The sequence below is a fragment of the Ambystoma mexicanum genome, chromosome 10 (genome assembly GCF_040938575.1).
Source record: "Ambystoma mexicanum isolate Mex_15411 chromosome 10, UKY_AmexF1_1, whole genome shotgun sequence".
NCBI lineage: Eukaryota > Metazoa > Chordata > Amphibia > Caudata > Ambystomatidae > Ambystoma > Ambystoma mexicanum.
The window spans coordinates 1,546,198,374-1,546,217,274 of NC_090932.1; the positions used below are offsets into that span (position 1 = coordinate 1,546,198,374).

An 18,901-nucleotide genomic window follows, 5' to 3' on the forward strand; every position below is an offset into this window, starting at 1 on the left:
AATCTCAAGCGCAAAATACCAAACAAGCACTTTATTTTGCTTTTGTGGATCTCCACACGGCATTTGATGCCATCTCTCGTCTTATTCTCTTTGCAAAACTTACCAGAGATAAGTGACCGCCCACTCTACAACAAATTATTCAGTTGTTGCATGGGGAAACCTCAGTGCGCATTAGACTGAACCTAGGTCTATCTAGAGCAATTCCAACTGCTTGTGGCCTTAAACAAGGCTGCCTTCTTGCGTCAGCAATTTTCAACTACTATATGTATGACGTGCGCAAGGTTTTCGAGGAAATAACATCGGACTCCCCCAGGATAAACAATTGCCAGATCCAAACTTTAATTTAGGCCGACGACTTGGTGTTAGTTTCCAAAACCCCAGTTGGACTACAAAAACTTCTTGATGGCTTTAATAGCTATATACTGGCCAATGATTTACATGTGAATACAACCAAAACCCACGTTGTCGTCTACAGACCACGTAATACAATAAGATCTTTCATCTTGGTCCATTAATCACATAAATCTGGCGATAGTATCAAGCTATGTTTACCTTGGTATGGTCTTTGATGTCAGTGTCACTACTAATGCTCACCTCGATGCTATTAAGTGTAAGCTTAACTCTGCCATCTCCCAAACCAAAATTATAATGCATCGATATGGTGCTTTTTCGATGCAACCAGCTGTCCTCTTTTGGAAACAAAAAGCCACCCCATGTATCCTATATGGTTTAGAGTCTCAATCACCATGGCTACCAAAAGTCTTTGATAAGCTCGAAGGCAAATTCTGGAAAGCCATTCTTCAGCTGCCTCAATGTATTCCGATTGTCTGGATACGGTATGAATTGGGTCTCACTTCTCTCTATGCCCAGTATCAGTGGAGAAACATGTGCCTTACTGCGGAAAACTCTCCTACCTCACCATGAGCACAATCTTTTACAATTTTTATCAAATTATATTTTTCATACTGAACACTCGTTTGTCAAACAGTGGTTGCGGGCAATTTATCGCACTTTGGTAGAGGCAGATGCATCACTTAAATTGCTCTTGACCAATCCAAACAAAGTAAAACAATTAATTTACCGCAATGATTGGATTAACACTCGAAACAAATGCTTGCAATATAAGTCTGCAATTCCTGAAAAATTTCGACATAAGAGATTGGGATGTATTGAACCTTATCTCTTAAAATTTCCCTGTAAGAGAACTCGCTCAGCCATTCTCTGAATGCGCCTGAACTTATGGCACACTCGTGAACTTTTGGCCAAACGGAAGGGCAGTGAGAAGGTGGCCTCCTTTTGTAGATTTTGTGGTGATACTAAAGCCTTAGAAACCTTAGAGCATATACTTTCGCTTTGCCCCGCGCCAATTCAAAAACGCTTAAAATTTTTCTCATGGCATAGTAGCTACCTAGGGAACTTAGAATCAGTAGAAAGATGGTCCACATTATTGCTGACGACCAATGTATCTCTTCAAATTGCCATTGTCAATTTTCTTTATGGAGTGAACTTAACCTGTTAAATAAGTGTTGCTGTTTACTTGAGCTCCCGGTCATTTATCCAGGAATGGCATGTTGAATCTTCTCGTTCTCAGTATTTCTAGTTAGACGTGTTTTATATGAACTGAATTGAATAACTTCTTTTTCTCTTTTTATTGTTCATGTGAATTGTACATTATCCTAATGCATCAATTTTAATGCCTTAATCAATTATAATGAATTCTTTCTTAATTCTTAATCTTATGTACTTTTTAAGATCAATTGTATGTAATAATTTGTATTGAAAAGTTGATTCATTTCAACGATACCAATAATAAATAAAAAGAAAGTGTCAAAATACACAAAGTGATCCGACCATGGGCAGGGTGAGAGTATTACGTTATTAACATTGGTTTCATGGCTTGTAACCCAGTCTAGGATATGTCCCAAACTATGTGTGGCCTCTTGAACCCGTTGTGTAAATCCTAATTCCTCTAATGCTTTTTGCATTTCCAGAGCAATTTTATCATCTTTATGGTTAAACCATAAATTGAAGTTGCCCAAAAGCAAATATTTCGTATTTGCTTTAATGTTGGCAAGTAGGTATGATGTTAGATTTTTTACAAAATCACTTGTTATATGGGGAGGTTTGTATAATAGGAGGATATTTAGCGTATTTTCTGCATTCAGCGTAATTTTGATGCAAAGGGGCTTACACTCTTCCATGTCTTCGAACATCTTACAAAGGTCTAATATGTCCTTCCTTCTTTGTAATTGTTTTCCCTTATGCTTGGTTGTTAGGAATATGGGCATACGCTCTAGCATACCCTTATAAAAGGAGCCCTGATCTGGCCATGAGCGAGGCATCCCCCCTCCTCTTGTTTCCATCACTGCTTATGGTACTTCTCAAGTCTCTCTCAGTACAGCGGTAGGGCCTTAAATATATACTCTATTGGGGTTTCTCCTCCCACGGTGGTGGTGGTGGTCGCGCCCTTGCTGTCTTTATGCTTGCACTAACGCGCTGTGCACACTGGTCTAGTTTGTGAAAAGAGACAATCAATTTTCACACTCTTCCGTAAAATGCTCTTTTCTTGGCACCCCCCGCACCCTCCCTGCTTCTCTCCTTCCATGCTGCCACTCACACAATCAAAACATTTAAAATATACTACAAATCACAGTGCCCCTCCTGGGCCTCCACCCTATATAATAAAAACAAAAATAAAACAAGCTAAAATAACAACCTCTATTCCCAGCCCACTAACTATACAGGGCTCCTATGTATTTTGGTTTCTTCCGTTACACAGTGTGAGTGCCGCCACCTTCTCCCCTCACTCGGGGAGGCTCTCTACCATTCCATTTTCCTTTGCTTAATATTCTCCGAAAAAATGTATAATACAAAACAATCCACATACATGCACACCCACAATTTCAATATCTGCGTGTTCACTCTCTCCCATACATCTTCCCCCTACTTTTTCCTTGTCCCTTGCAAGGCTATACTCCTCTGCACGTGTTCACCCAAACTACTCCTTCACAGCGTTCCAACACCGGCATGCACTTCTCCTCGGAGCCGTGCCCCGCTCCAAATGGAATTCTGCAAAGACGGCTCCTGTACGGCCAATGGGAAATGCACGTTTTTTGGGACTGGTCGCTGTAAGTGGACGTGGCCCCTTCTGAGAGGCTGCCTGGACACCACCGGAGGTACGGGGTGCTGGATCAAATTGGGGTCACCAAATGAAGGCACGCCCACGCCAGAAAAAATACAACACGCTAGGGAAAAAGGCTAAGAGATTCTTGCAAGGATAACATGTTTTAATCACACAAAAAATAGGTATGCCAGCAAAGAATTCTGCTGCCCAAGAACATTCTGACGAAAAATGGTACAAGCAGAATGTTATAAGGAAACAAATAGTCATCAGTGACGTAAACATTTACAGTAAAAACCTGCGTGGCTGGGTGGTGAGACCTTATACATGGTCAGGCTGCTCCATAGGAGATTCCAGGCCACTGGCCCCAGCCTCGTCCATCTTCCATCACTTGGGGTCTGCTGGGCTCATCTCCAAGGAACCAAGGTCGAGTTTGCAATTAGTTACTATGTAAGACAATGCTACTCTATCATTATGCCTTGCACGTGGGAGGCTCGGGAACTGGCACAGGGGGAGTCTTAAAGTCAGACTGACCCCCACATTCTTCACTCATTGTGTATCGCACAATGCGCACCCAAGGCTTCAACCCTCGTTTTGGACTAGGTGTTCAACCCTGTACCTCGTATTACAACTCTTGTCATTACGAACTAAGGCGAAACAGTCTAGCTCTTTTATGGCCAGTGGGTTATGGTTGGTAGTCTGGGGTCACCTAATATTGTGGAATTCAGGGGTCTCGGGAATGGGACAGTTGTGGGTGCCATAACTCATGGTTGGCTGTGTGGGGGTTGGAGGCCTGCTTTGGCCTTGCTGTGATCAACGTGCACTGTGAGGCACCTGGTACTGTCTCATGGCCTTGCAGGGCATATTCCTTCTTGGGATAACACGTATTGGCAACAGTTGTGGAACAAAGGAGAGTTTCTATGGGAGCCAACAGAGTGGGTCTCTTTATCAGTGCCTGGGCCTATTCAGGTTTTGGGCCGAATGTTTCTACCATTGCTATAAAATGGTGCCTGCTTATACGCGCGCACTAAGTTCAAGCATCTATATTTTGCATAGTATTGTATGTGCAGGGTCTCTTAGTACGCTCCCCTCCCCCTGGCACATCACAGGTGTATTTATGGGATTTACCTTATTCTCAAGCGTCTAGGGGGGGTGGGATAGGTTAATCTCCTTCCCAACAACTGGCGTGAAAGGTGGGTCTGTGGATGCAGAGCTGGCGACTGTGTGCTGGCAAATCTTGCTGATTTTGTCGATAAAGGTGTTGGAGGTGGATTTTTCAATGGAGTGTGGTATGGCAGGGTCGGGGAGTGGGTTGACTCATTGCTTGACAGCTTTGAAGAGGGCACTGCTTTTGTTGTCAGCTTCTGCTGTAGTGTTCTAAAAGTAGCAAGCATTGACTGTTTTGATTATAATGGCCGGCAAGTTGCTCGGAGTTACTTGAGGAGCACCAGGTTGAATGCTGTCCTGGAGCAGCACCAGGTCTTCTTTACTTTATTGCATTTATATTGCGCACCACTGACCCAGAGGCTTAAGGGTGCAACAACACAGACAAAAATAAAAACTGAAACGGCTTAGACAAACAACGAAATCGAGCCAGAAGGTACAGACACAAATCAAAACAATGTCAAAGGACAGTGCTGGAATCCTCCACTAGCTAAACAGAAAAGTCTTTAGTCTTTTCCTAAATAGGGCTGTTGATTTCTCTTACCTAATATCCGGGGGAATAGCGTTCCATGCCAAGGGAGCTGCCACAAAGAACGCTCCTTTTTTTTAACCTAAGTCATCCTCTGTATTCAGACTCTGAGTTGGCTGGTGTTCGATCTAAAGTTGCGTGTGTACAGTGTTTCTCCCTATGGTATCTAAAAAGTGGGTGATCAGCAACCTGAGCATGGGATATTTACACCTTACCGCACACATGTGCGAATTGACAACCTAGGGGGCGATGAGTGGTCTCTTCTATGAAGACCTTGTCTGCCCTCAGCATAGACAGATTGCTCTGTGTGAGTGAAGGCCCTCTTCAGTGAACCAGTTAGCCCTGATGCAAACTCTGATTAATGTGCACCATAGTTAAAATAAACAGTCAGACCATTATCATTTGATCAGCTTGACAGCCGTGTTTTTATAAGACTTCGTGCAGTAAGAACCTTGGGATAAAATCATTACATAACATCAATGGTCAAACGCGAGAACGTCTGTTTACATTTAGTACATAAATAAGTGGATCACTTAGATTGGGTCACCTGGGAGTTAGTGAATTCACCTCTGGTGAATAAATAACTAATCATTAGCATTCGGGTCACTAGTAAACCAGTCAGTTCACATTTGGTACATAAATAAATGCCTCCCATAGATTGGGACACCTGGGAGCAAGTTGATTCACCTCTGGTAAATGAATAATTAAGTGCTAACCTTTAGAGCACTGGTAAACCAGTCACTTCACATTTGGTACATAAATAGTTTCCTCTAATCTACCCTTGTTCTCTGTGAACATTTGCACCCCAACCTTTCCCTGGAAGGGGGGAAAGTTGACACTACACCGTAATGGTTGGGCCGCCAAAACTGCCAGACGTGTGTCAGCCTCTGAAGAGACACCGTGGGGTATTTAAGAGACCACTCCCTTCCCCCCGGCTTGTGGGTTTCTCTATTTTAATATCTTCTTATTCTATTTTAAAATCCTTTTTTATTTATCTAATATAACTCATGGGTCTCTTCTTCTTGACGTTTGACAGGAATGGCACGCTTTACCAAGTACGTCTGCCACGCAGGCAAAGAGCATTCTGCCACACAGTTGTAAATATAAGTTTCTCCCCCTTGCTTCTTACTGGAATTTCACCTTTTACCAAGTACGTCTGTGCAAAGCAGGTGAAGAGTATTCTTCCACACAGTTGTAAATATAGGTTTCGAATGGATTGTGTCCTCCAACGTATTCCACATCTTTAACATGTAATGTCCACAGCTGTGTACTTCGGAAACTTTTTCGGCAGGGGGTGTCCTGTGTCGATGGCGTCGGGTAGATATCCCTCAAAGGCCTCCGTCAAGGGCGACGTCACCGGATGTTATAAATAGGACGCGCGGCGCCCGTAGCCTCAGTTCTGTTTTTTCCGCAAACATGTTCGCTTCAGAGACTCGGTGCGCCTCGTGTATTCCTTGTGAAAATCTTCTTCAACCCCTCCGACTCCGTGGTCTGGCTTCAAGACTTGCCGGGACTGCCAAGTCCAAGATGTCGATTACGGACCTGCATCGCATTTGTTTGTGGTGCTTGGGCAAGAGTCCCGACCGACTGTTCCAAATGCCAGTCGCTGACTACTAAGGCCTTGAGGGAGCGTAAGGGGAAGCTTCAGGTAGGTAGGGGATCTAAACCCAGTAAGTCCCGTAAATCTTCTAAGAGGATGTCCACCGACGATTTGAGGAGCGACTGTTCACGTTGGAAGGAGTCCCGGGGATCTCAGAGCGACTGTTCGCGTCTGAAGGAGTCCCGGGGATCTCGGTCCCGGAGTGGATCCCGCCATTCGTCGTCCTTGTCTCGGCATTCCAGGAAGCACCGTCACCAGTCACCTTCCCTGTCCTCCTCGGAGGATGGAGCCGTGAGGAAAGTGGCTTGTCCTCGACTCCGGAGGAATGGGCTGCCTTCAGGGAGCAGATGCTGGCGATTATCCAATCCCAGGGCACAGTTCGATGAAGCCGGCAATGAATGGTCTCGATCCGTGGCTCGTGCGCCTTCGGGCTCAGGTCCTGGGCGCAATCCTCATCGGAAAGACAAGGCTCAGTATGGTCGCAAGAGACGTAATCCCAGGTCTTGAGTCCTTGTCACCAGTGAGACCGCAGAAACCTGGTAAGGGCTCGAGGTTAGCGGTGACTCCGTCGGTGCCGGTGTCGACACCGAAGCTGTCTGGCATCTCGACGCCAAAGCCATCGGCGCCCTTGGGCCTTTGGGGCCTTTTGGCTGGAATTTTCCATCAGAGATCCCTGCTACTGTGGATCCTCCAAGGAAGGCTACTTCCAAGTCTGTGAGGCCTGTTAAGGACTCCAGACACTCTGCTGTCCCGAGACAGGACTTTTACCTCCCTCTGGATGACGTCTGAGGAGGAGCAGGAGGAGGAGGAAGAGAGGTCAGATTTAGATTTTTGACCCGGTTGAGCCTGATGTGGGTCTTGTCTTTTCAGGGGATAGTCAATTGGAAGAATTAAGGCAATCTCTTCATGATGCCAGTGGCTTGGACACTTCTCCTGAGGTGGAGTTTTGGCAGGCCTGAGCCTGGGGCTCATGCTGAGTCGTCCTACAGGAGACTGATGACTAGGGTCACTGAATATCTTGGTTGGTCCAGTCCTGCTGAAGCTTTTATTCAGGATGACTTGACGCATATTTTGGATCAAGGTCCGTCCTCTGACCCGGTGTTACCTTTTCATTTGACATTGCAGAAAAGGGTGGCGGCTGCTTGGCAACACCCCGGAATCTGTTCTGGCAGTTAAATTGTTAACTATAAAATACTGCCCTTCCTGTAATGATCCCAGCTACCTTTCTTCTCACCCCACTGCCGAGAGTTTGGTGGTTCAGGCAGCTATGGCCACCTAGAGGCAGGCGGTGTACCCTAGCATCCCTACTGATAGGGACGACAAACGCTTCAACGGTTGGGCACGCAAGGTGTTTTCTGCGAGGAGTATGGTGCTGAAATCGGCCAACTCCACTTGTGCCTTGGCAACATTTTCACACACACTGGAATTTTTTCTCTTGCGGCTGAGCATATTCCCGAAGGTGAAGAAAGGGATGGGTTCCTTGCTCTCGTGGAAGATGGCAAGGATGCCATGTGTGAATCTCTTCAGTCTGGTTTGGACACGGCCGACAGTGTTAGCCGGTCCATGGGTGCGAGCACCGTAATACGCAGATTTGCGTGGTTGCGGAAGTCGGGTTTTGCTCCAGATGTGCAAGCCTGTCTTTTGAACATGCCCTTTGATGACATGCATTTGTTTGGCAGCAAGGCTGACGTTAGCCTTGAGAGCTTGCAGACCTCAAAAGCTGCTGCGAATCTTTAAGCGCAGCTGTGCGTCAACCTCCGCCTTTTTGTCCTAGGGGACAGCAGTGGAGGGGAGGTTCTTTTTGTTACTACTGCTCCTTTGTTAGAACGAGAGGAGCCGCCAGTCAAAGGGGTCAGCGTAAAAGTACCCGTGGTGGTCGGGGAATTAGGGGTGCCAAAGCCGCTCAGGCAGCTGCCTCTTTGCCTTCAGGCACTGCTGCAGCTGCTCAAACGCTCATGAGGCCATGTCCCATGGTTCACCGGTTGGGGGCAGACTGTCTCAGCATCTCGAATAATGGCAAGCTATTACTTCGGATGCGTGGGTTCTGGATACCATAGCCCACGGCTACTGCCTCCCCTTCCTAAAGCGGCCTCACGACAATCCACCGGGCAATCTCTTTAAAGCTTCCAGATCCACTCCTTGTGCAGGAAATCCTGACCCTGCTGGAGAAAGGCGCCATAGAACTTGTGCCTCTAGTGGAGAGGAACAAGGGATGATATTCCCCCACAGTTTTTTTTATCCCAAAGGAGGACTGGGGATTGAGACCCATCTTGGACTTGCGTTAGTTGAACAGACTTCTCAGGAAGGACAAGTTCAGGATGGTCACTCTTTCTCAAGTCCTCCATGCCCTTTGTCTCCAGGATTGGTTGGTGTCTCTGAACTTACAGGATCCTTACTTTCATGTGCCAATTCATCCAAAGCACAGTAAGTACCTGGGATTTGCGGCTGGCAGCTCGCACTTTAAGTTTCTGGTCCTGCCATTTGATTTGACCTCCGCCCTGAGGGTCTTCACGAAGCTCACAGTGGTGGTGGTGGCAACGTATCTCAGGCGAGGGGGGATTCACATCTACCCCTACCTGGACGACTGGCTGATTCGTGCGCGTTCTCCAGAGTAAGCAACATATCATCTCAGTCTCACCTGCTGCTCCCTCCACAAGCTGGGCTTCTCCCTCAATTTTAAAAGTCACATCGGACACCTTCCCAACAGCTCCAGTACATCGGAGCTCTGTTGGACACGTCCTTGGAAGTGCTCGCCTCCCAAGGTGAGGGCTCATCACATCGTGCAGATGGTGGACAAGTTTCAACATGCCCAGTGTCTCCCGGCTTTGGAATTCTTAAGGTTGATCGGCCTCATGGCATCCTGCATTTTTCTGGTGCCAGAGGCCAGGCTGAGGATGAGATCCCTGCAATGGGTCCTCAAGATGCAGTGGTCACAGTTCTCAGGCAAGATGTCGGATCCCGTTCAAATTCCAATCTCGGTCTCCCAGGTTCTTCTGTGGTGGGCCAACGAGGGGAACCTGATGAAGGGGGAGCCGGAGGTGACAGTAGTGACTGACGCTTCCTTCACAGGATGGGGAGCTCATGCCGAAGACTTGACCGCCAGTGGTCGTTGGTATCTGTCAGTCTAAACGCCAGATCAACCTGTTAGAGCTGAGGTCCATCTGGCTGGCCCTGAAGGCTTTTCTGCCGTCTGTGCGGGGGAAGTGTCATGATCATGACGGACAACACAGTGGCCATGCATTACCTCAACAAAAAAGGGTGTAGGGGGGGGGGCGATAGGGTCACTCCCGTTGTGCAGAGAGGCAATGTAGCTCTGGGCAATCCAGCAGGGATTTCTAAGGGGGGGGGGCTGAGTCTGTGTTCTCCATCAGAGGTCAAGACTCTCAACCTTCACGCTTGAGGTTGAGGTATAAGGATTGGGACCTTCCAGATGACGTGATGGAGGTGTTGCTTTCCCCCAGGCGGCCGGCAACCAAATCCCTGTCGCATTGCCGTAAGTTTTACGACTGGTGCAGAGGACAAAATGTTGATCCTGTTCAGTGTTCATTCCTGCGGTTCTGTCTTTCTTGCTTTCTTTGGCCCACAGGGGCCTTGAAGTGGGTACCGTTAAGGCACTGTCTATCCTCAAGCGCTCGTCTGGAGTATGTTCTTACGTTAAGATTCCTTTGATTTTCCAATTTCTTAAAGGGCTCACTAATGTGTTCCCACCATCCCTATTGCAGGTGCCGGTTTGGGATCTGAATTTGGTCTTGAAATTCCTGATGGGTACTCCGTTTGAACATTTGCACTCTTGTCCTTTGAGACTATTGTCTATCAAGACTGTGTTCTTGGTTGCGGTTACTTCCGCTCGCAGAGTGAGTGAATTGCAGGCACTTTCACTGTGTTCCACAAGGATGGGGTTGTACTGAGGGTACGGCCTTCCTTTCTACCTATGGTAGTGTCTGAATTTCATTTAAGCCAGAAAGTGATTCTTCCGTCTTTCTATCCTCCTCATCTTGGTAAGGAAGAGGAGCGACTCCATAGGTTGGACCCTAGGAGAGCTCTGAGCTTTTATATTTCTAAGATGTCCAGTACGTCTGTGCAAAGAAGGCAAAGTATTCTGCCACACAGTTGTAAATATGTTTCTCCCCCCTCACTTTATCTCTCCTACCTCGAGCCAGTACCCGCAGCTAGCGGGAGAACGCCCCGGCTCTGTTTTAGCAAGAAAACTCTGGCAGCGCGGAATACCCTGCCTGACCATACTCTCCCGACTCTGGGCAGACGCGCACTCTCGACCCAGGGTTGAAGTCTCACGTGCCAGCACGGACAGCCATAGGGGACGCCCCTCAGCGCACAGAGAGCCTTTCTGCCCTCTCTGGTTCTCCGGGAATTTCTCTGCTCCGCACCACACCACCATATATCAACATCCACACTACCCACTAGGTGCGGATCTGTGGGGGCCTTCTGACAGGGCTAGAGGTCAAAACACCTCCACTACATGCTCGCTTCCCCCTCTTGCTGGACCATACCAAGTCCTCTGGGACTTCTCGCCCGCAACACGTTACAGAGAGCGAGAGCCCCTTTTTAAACAAAACATAAACCCAGGGCCCGTTCACACAACAAACCCACATGAAATCCAGGTTTACACGTGCATTTTGTTTAGTCTCCAACACTTCACTCAAATATAAAGGGGACAATCCTTTCAAGCATTTCTGTTATTAACAGAAGGCTAAAGTCAATTCTAGTCTCTATAGGGACCCAGTGTAGGTGTTACGTTCACCTGGTATCCATGGGGACGCCACCCAGCCCTTGTTAGATGATTTGCACTCTCAACCCCTCTCCCGGTCCCTTGGTAAGGCCTCTGGTTAAAGATGAGTCTTAATTTTGTAAAAGGTGGATTCTCCCTCCTGCTCCTCATGGCAGAGGTGCGTAGATGTGGGGGGCGAGCAGCAACCAAGTTACTTCACTGGTGCAAGCCCACTGTGGGAATCCAGGCCTGCTGCGACTCCGTAGGTTTGCTGCTTTACAGTCTTTATATGCAGTTCTTATGTTCCTCTCAGTTCGAAAAATGTCTTGCTTCTTTCCTTTTAGGTATGGAAAGGTATTTTGGTGGTGTCATGCAGTTTGAAGGTGAGCATGAGCCGGTAGGCGATGCTGTCCGGTGAGCAATGTGCTGTCCGGTGAGCAATGTGCGGCACTGTTTCGCCTTTTATATTGCTAACCTGTGTCTTTTCTTTCCTTGCAGGTCGCAATGTTCCTCGCTGAGCGGCGTGATGTTCCAGCAAGGATACTGACCAGGAGATGACTACCCAGGTAAGAATTGTGTGGCTTTCTTCGTTCAGGAGGAAACGTGAGTAAACACTCATTAATGCTGTCTTTCTTCCTCCTCTTTCCAGGTTATGGTATTCCAGGATGCATTCCGTGCCGGATGATGGAGTTCGTACCTTCAGGTGGGTGGAACTGAAGTCAGCGATGGATTGAAGACAGGATACTATTCCAGGTAAGTTTTGTAGTGTTCTTTCTCTCTCTACAGGTCCTTGGTTTCAGGTAAGCTGGACATGGTGAGCGTTACGATGCCCACAGCAGAATAACACGAAGCGTGTTCTGTTTGGGTGTGGTTTAAATAGTCCCATGTAAAGTAGTCCCAGGCCTGCCACACCCAAAGTAGTCCGGGTAAAGTAGTCCCATGCCTGCCACACCCAAAAGACTAGACCGTATAGCTCGGTTCCTTGTAACTGAGCTATGTGTGTGCCTCCATGTTGGCTGAACCCCCCAAGTAAATAGTCCCATTCTAATGTTGGTCTTCATGATGGTTATGAGCCTGGTGCCAAAGGCACCAGGACTGACTCCAAGAGAGTCTTGGATAAGGTTTTAAGGCCTTTGACCTGGCCCTAACTGGAAGGCTGACTTGCCAGTGAGGGTCAGGGTTAAGGGTCATGACAGTAGGCTCTTTCTAGGCTCTGAGACATGATCCCTTCTTTTGAGACCCATAATGGTTCTAACTGCATTATTCTGAATCACTTGAAGGCGACCTATGTCGGACTTAGCCAGGCCAGCAAGCATACTGCTGCAATAATCGAGCTTAGAACCAATTAAGGTCCTAGCTAATATCTCACGATTTCCTCTGCAGATAAAAGGGCATGCTTGGGTCAGTAGTTTAATGTAGTATGTGGCTGAGGACGCCAGGCTGCTGACCTGTGCCTTCACATTGAGTTTACAGTCAAAGTAGACCCGTAAGGTTTTCACTGTTTTTGGTATCTATGTCCCAGTCGTCAATTCGGAACTGGCCACATTAATTTCCCATTTTACGGGGTTTTTGCCATAATGCCTAACACCATCAATTCGTTTTTGCCAGTATTCAGTGCTAGCCCATTACTACACATCCAACGTTGGATCGATTCATATAACCGCTTGATGGTTTTCCCATCCTGTGTGTAATTGCCATAGAGAGGGATAACAGTGTCATCTGCATAATTAGTGAAATTGATTTTTTTCCCCCCCAGGCAGTCGAGAAATGGGACAGTAAAAATGTTAATTTTCACCCCAATGACCCTTTATGCTAAGAACCTGATGACCTCCCTGTCAGATCTTTCATTAGAATTATGTAATTCTCTTCCTACTCATGCAAGCGGAAACTTACTTGATTTTATTTTCGATGAAACTGGCAGGGTTTCTAGCTGTGCCCTGGTGCTCTAAGCCCTCACATGGGCTACAATTCTTCGCAGAAAATGGCACAAAGTTGATCTCGAGAATATGACTGTGGTCTTGTGTGAGGAACAACAGCTTCTGAGGAAGAGTGGGTGCGACCCTTTTTCATCTTTACTGTCTGCCTTGGAAAGTGTGGCTGACCAAGTCATCCCACTGATTCCTATTTTTGTCAGACTAAACCCTCTGAGCCATGGTATAACCTGGTGCTGAGAGTCCAGCGTCAAGCTTGTAGACGCTTAGAAAGAAAATGGAGCCTGACTTATGACGCATCTTCATGCAATCTTTAATAACAAGCGGTCTCCTGCTATCGTTCGATGATCCGTGCAGCAACATCGAAATATTATGCTACTAGGATTACTGAAGCACCCTGTGCCTCCAGGGAGTTGTTCCAAGGAGCCGGTGTTATCAGTGTACTCCACCGGGAACCTTGCGACGCAACCTGATGCTCAGATGCGTTGCAATGAGATCAGTAACTTTTTTTCAGGAAAAGATTGCCGACATTTGCACCACTATTGGCAATCGGTAGAGGCGGCTGCTGCGATTTCAGGACCCCACTGGCCTCCTGGCCACTCCCCCGATGAATCACTTTGAGCTTCTTCCTATAACGGATGGCGACATTAGGAAGGCTCTTTCGATCCTGAAATCTGCCTCTCCACTCGATGCTGTTCCTTTACATGTTTTAAAAGCCCTACCTGATTGAGTTATAGGTATGCTAACTGAAGCGGTTCAGTACACTTTCTCTACGGGGGTGGTTCCTCCTGAATTGAAACATGCAGCGGTCCTCCCCTTATTGAAGAAAGCCAATTTGGATCCTAAAGTACCAGTAAATGACAAACCTATATCCCTGCTTCCAGTTATGATGAAGCTAATGGAGGCTGTAATCACTCCCCAGGTCTCTGTTTCTGGAAGAAAATGACTGTCTTCATCCATCTCAATCTGAATTCCGCCCCAAAATGGGGAAACAATCCGTGATGATCTCCCTGCTCGATGACCTTGCGTTGCTTCAGGACTGCAGAGAGACTGGAGTCCTTATTCTCCTTGAGCTCTCTGCAGCCTTTGATACTGTGGAATATGAGATTTTACTGATGAGGTTCGAGCAGGTATTTCGGGATCCACTCTTGCTTGGTTTCGCTCCTTCCTGACAGGCCGTTCTCAAACAGTTTCTTTTCAGGCTTGTCACTCTTCTCGGATTGAGCTACTTTGTGGAGTCCCCCAATGGTCGGCTCTTTCTGCTCTCCTTTTTAATTTGTATGTGCAGCTCTTGGCTGACCTTATCACTGCATGTGTGTACTCTTTTACTCCTATTTAGATGACTCGGCTCATATTCCGCCTTGACTCCCCGCAGACTGGTTCTCTTGAAAGGTTACGAGACTGTCTTGAGAAGGTGGGAATTTGTATGGGAGCCAATTGGCTGCAATTGAATAGCAGTAAGACAAAGGTGCTGGTGGTGGGCACTCAGGAGAGAGATCATCTTTGGAATTTCCGCTACTGGCCGGATTCTATCTCCCCTTGTCCTTTTCCCTGTGCTTCTGTAAAGAGCTTTGGAGTCAAACTATGACCTAATAGGTCTCGAGAGGCCCAGATATCTGCCATTTGCAGTGCAGGATTTAGGAGATTAAAGGCTCTCCGGAAAATTCTTCCCTTTGCTCCCTGCTGACAATCGGATGACCCTGGTGACATCTACTGTAATTAGTTCATTGGACTATTGTAATGGCATCCATCTGGGCCAACCCAAGTACCAGATCCAGTGGATGCAGGTGTTGCAGAACGCTGCAGCTCGTCTGGCACTTGGGGTACCCCGTTTGACTCCCTCTCGGCCCGCATAGAGTTTAAGACTCTGTAGTCCACCGAGCCTTTCATAATGTAGGCCCTCACTTCCTGAAAAATAAATTGCAGAAATACTGCCCAACAAGACATCTGCGCTCCTACTCTCAACTCCTTAGGATCCCTAAATTCTGTCGGAAACGCTTAGGTGGTGGCTCTTTTTCTGTGCTGGCGCCCAGTTTGTGGAATGCCCTCGCTGTTGATTTAGGAACTTGTCAGACTACTCCATTATTCAGTGAGTCCTGAAGACATATCTGTTCAGTCGTTTCCTTCCTTCCTTCCTGCTAATCTGACATCTAGTACTTTGAGTCAGCCTGACCTGCTCCTGTTTAGCGCCTAGATGCCCTTTTTGGGGCCTAAGTTGCGCTTTATAAATTCTAAATATAAATATATAAAAAGTGCAAGACAGACATGCCCCCTGGGGTACACCATGTGTGAGCAAAGCAGGTTTTGCATCAGTCGAGGTGCTGCTGACTCTGCACCATCGGTTGGTCAGGAATGATTTCACCCAGTGGGCCGCTGATCCTGAGAACCCCACCACGTTGCTTAGCCGAGAAAGCAATAGTGTGTGATCTAACAGATCAAAGGCGGCAGAGAGGTCCAGCAGCATCAGGAGGGCTGTCTGCCCATTGTCCATGATACAGAGAAGTCTGGACTTAAGATTGAGAAGGGCAGTCTCCGTACCATGGTTTTTACTAAATCCTGATTGCCACTTGTTCAGGATCTTGTTGTTCTTAAGGTGCGTCACGACTTGTGTATAGGCTAACACGGTCAAGGATCTTCAGCAGAAAAGGAGAGCTGGAAATTGGCCTATAATTTGGGGGATTTAACGGGCATAGACCTGACTTTCTAAGCAGGGGCGAGATCCAAGTATTCTTAATGGCCACCAGAACATGACATTCACTGAACGAGGTATTCACAAATTTGCTGATCAACAAAGGGGAGCATGTTTTTATGACCAACGCTGGGCACACATCCCCTTTACTGGAGGTTGGCTTCAGATTTTCTATTAATAATGCCAGTTCCGGCTCGGATACAGGTTTAAAGTAGAACTGTTCATCTTGCCCCACAGTTTCTGTGTTGTATGGACAGTAATCTCTTCCCTCAGTGTCATGGATTTTATGGCATGTTCAATGTTACATTTTGTTGTATTTAATTTGCCAAACATGGCTTCATGAATGGAAGTACACCATTCCTCATCCCTAGTAATGGTCTCTGTTGTACTGTGAACCGCAATTTGTGATTCCTTGAGAATGCTAAAGAATTCTCTAGGTTGGGATTGCGCTGTGTTAATTATATCGTCAAGCGACGACGACTTTGCTAATACAACAGCTTTCTTAAAACATTGTCGCCACCTTATAGTCCTCTTCATCTCATTAAGAGAGGCTTTCCATCTGTATAGGCATTTAATCGTGGCACTCTTGAGAGTTTGTAGATCTGGCGTAAACCATGAGTTAGCCTGCCCCTCTGGGTTACTTTTTTACTTTTTAAAGGTGCAAGGGCATTGGTGGTATCCCGAAGAGTACTTGATACTTGTCAGCAATGTCATCCAGTGATACTATGTCCTTTGTCTCCTGGTCTAAGGCCAGAAGCCAAGGACGTAGTGTATTTGTTGTGAGATTCTTGAGATTTCTTGAGGATATTGTGATTTTAAGTGTTTCCCCAAGAGTGGCCACCTTCTCACAAGCAACTTAAAAAATGAATAAAGCAGTGGTCAGACCATGGGCAGGGAAAACATTCTTTGCTAGTCGGGGTCATATTATAATGGGATGTGCAATTCAGTATATTCCTTTTGTTATGGGTAGGGGTTTTTACTAATTAATCAAAACCCAAGGTCCCCATGGGTGACCTCTAAAGATTTCGCACACATGTCATTTTTGTTGCTCGACCAGTGCTTTTGTGTAAGTTTTTAGAAAACAGAGCAGAGAGTTACATAGTTGGTTTACACATTTTGGCATGGGTAGAGGAGGCTAATACACAAGAACCATATTAAAAGTGGATTCTGCATCTGTCCTAATCTTAATAAGCATCATTTTGCATCCATCAATGTCTGGTGTTTCAGTTCTCTAAATGTCAAGCGTGAGTTCAAAAATAAAAGCACCCCATCCCCCTATTCCCTCTGTTCTATCCTGATGGAGAATTTTGTAACCCTCTGGCGTGGCAAGGGCATGCGAGGGGCCAGCTGCCGCATGACTCCAGGCTTCAGTTAATGCACATATGTCAGTCATATAATGCAATGTATGTAGCAACATCTAGGGCGTGTTTAAGTAGTTATCTAGTGTTGAGTAGTAAAATCTTCAGTTCGGACATAGGCCTGGTTGTTAGTGTTCTTGTTTCATGATGACTCTTTTGCTGAGGATGAGTTCTTGAGTGTACCAGGGTACTGAAGGTTTAAGTTTGCAGGTGCGTTGTTTCAGAGGCACGTGTCGGTCGATGGGAGGCTGAGAGGGGTGGTGTCGAGTGCTTCCAGTAGTGTGTTGCAGTTCGGTTGGGGCTGTTCAGTCATTGTGAGGTGGAGGTTGGTGAGGTCTTCCACCAGAAAGGTCTTGAAGTACCTGTAGGTTTTTCTGATGGGTTTCTGCTGGGAGTGCTTGGCTGGGGTGGTGTGCAGGATGTTGAAAGGCACAGCCAGGTGGTCGGACCAGTCAATCGGGAGAGGAGAGCTGTAGTGGAGGGAAGGCAGTGCGGTGATGATTAGACATTCATGTGTTGGGTCTTTCGTGTGCTGTGTGAGGCTGAGGGTGTCGAGAAGGCCAAGGAGAGCTTCCTTAATCCGTTTGGTGGCCTTGTTGCCTGAGAGGTTGAAAGCGCCTAGGAAGATGTTGGCGTGCATGAGGGACATGGTGGTGACCTGGTCGGTGAAGTCTCTGATGAAGGCGGTGTTGAGAGTGGTTGGTCTGTAGATGAGATGGAAGGTGACTGTGTCTGTCTGGGAGAGTGAGAAGCAGCAGGAGAGGAATTTGATAGAGCCAATGTGGTCTGTCAAGTCTGCTGCTGGGCCACGAGGTCTTGTGGAGGATTGCAAGGCTTTCTCCTGGCTTGTTCGGCTGGTCTGTGTTGGTTGCTGTAGCCATCGGGGACAAAGATGTCTAGGATGTGGGTGAAGGTTGGTGTCAGCCAGGTCTTGTTGATGAAGATGGCATCAAGGTTGTGTGTACTGATTAGATTCAGGGTGTCTGATAGATGGGTGATGAGCGGAGGATGGCAACCATCAACTTCTATGCTGTGGACGGTGAGGGGGTGCTGACTGGCTTGATGCGGGAGAGGTTGCTGCATTGCAGAGTCCATGCTTTAGAGGAGGAGCAATGCTATTGGCGTTGACTGGTGATGGTGGGCGTGGCCTGTCGGGACAGAGGGAGAAAATGCATGTCAGCACGTGCTTCCCTGTTCTCTGAGCAGGGGTTCGGACCCTGGGTCCACCTGGTCTGAACAGGAATTTCCTTTTTCTTAATCTACCCTTCCCTCCAGATGCCTGGGTGAAACGTCCTTGAGCTACGAGTTAAGAGCAGAAAGGAAAAGGCAGGACAAAGAAGGTGGGTGGGGCTGTGGCCATGTGACCTATATCCAATTGCAACTGCTCAATCCTATTTATTTGTTCTTTTGCAGGGAATGGCAGTGATGCAGGAGCTGCTTCCACAGTTGCAAAGCAGGATGGCAGCGATTGGATCCTGAATGGTACCAAAGCTTGGATCACCAATGCCTGGGAGGCCTCTGCTGCTGTTGTGTTTGCCACCACAGACAAATCCGTGAAGCATAAGGTACTTTACGTTGTCCCACTTCACAGCCTCTCCAGTCATAGAACAGTTTTGGTGGTTAGAGTGGATGATCCTATTAATCCAGGGCATGATCTTCCACCTGGCCCACTGTTTGCATTGTCAGTGAACACTCCCATACGGGCGATACGGATACTCTTGTGGAATCTTGCTGGTCTACATAAATATATGGCAGATGAAGGATGTATTCAATTTATACTAAC

At 47.1% G+C, this 18,901-nt stretch overlaps 1 protein-coding gene across 1 annotated transcript in view; it reads left to right on the forward strand.

Moving 5' to 3' along the window:
• Positions 1 to 18,901, forward strand: part of ACADS (acyl-CoA dehydrogenase short chain) — a 285,694-nt gene that overhangs the window by 160,082 nt on the left and 106,711 nt on the right. The window contains exon 5 of the mRNA XM_069619780.1: positions 18,532 to 18,683. Coding sequence (XP_069475881.1) covers positions 18,532 to 18,683 — 152 coding nt within the window. The remainder of the gene's footprint in view (positions 1 to 18,531; positions 18,684 to 18,901) is intronic.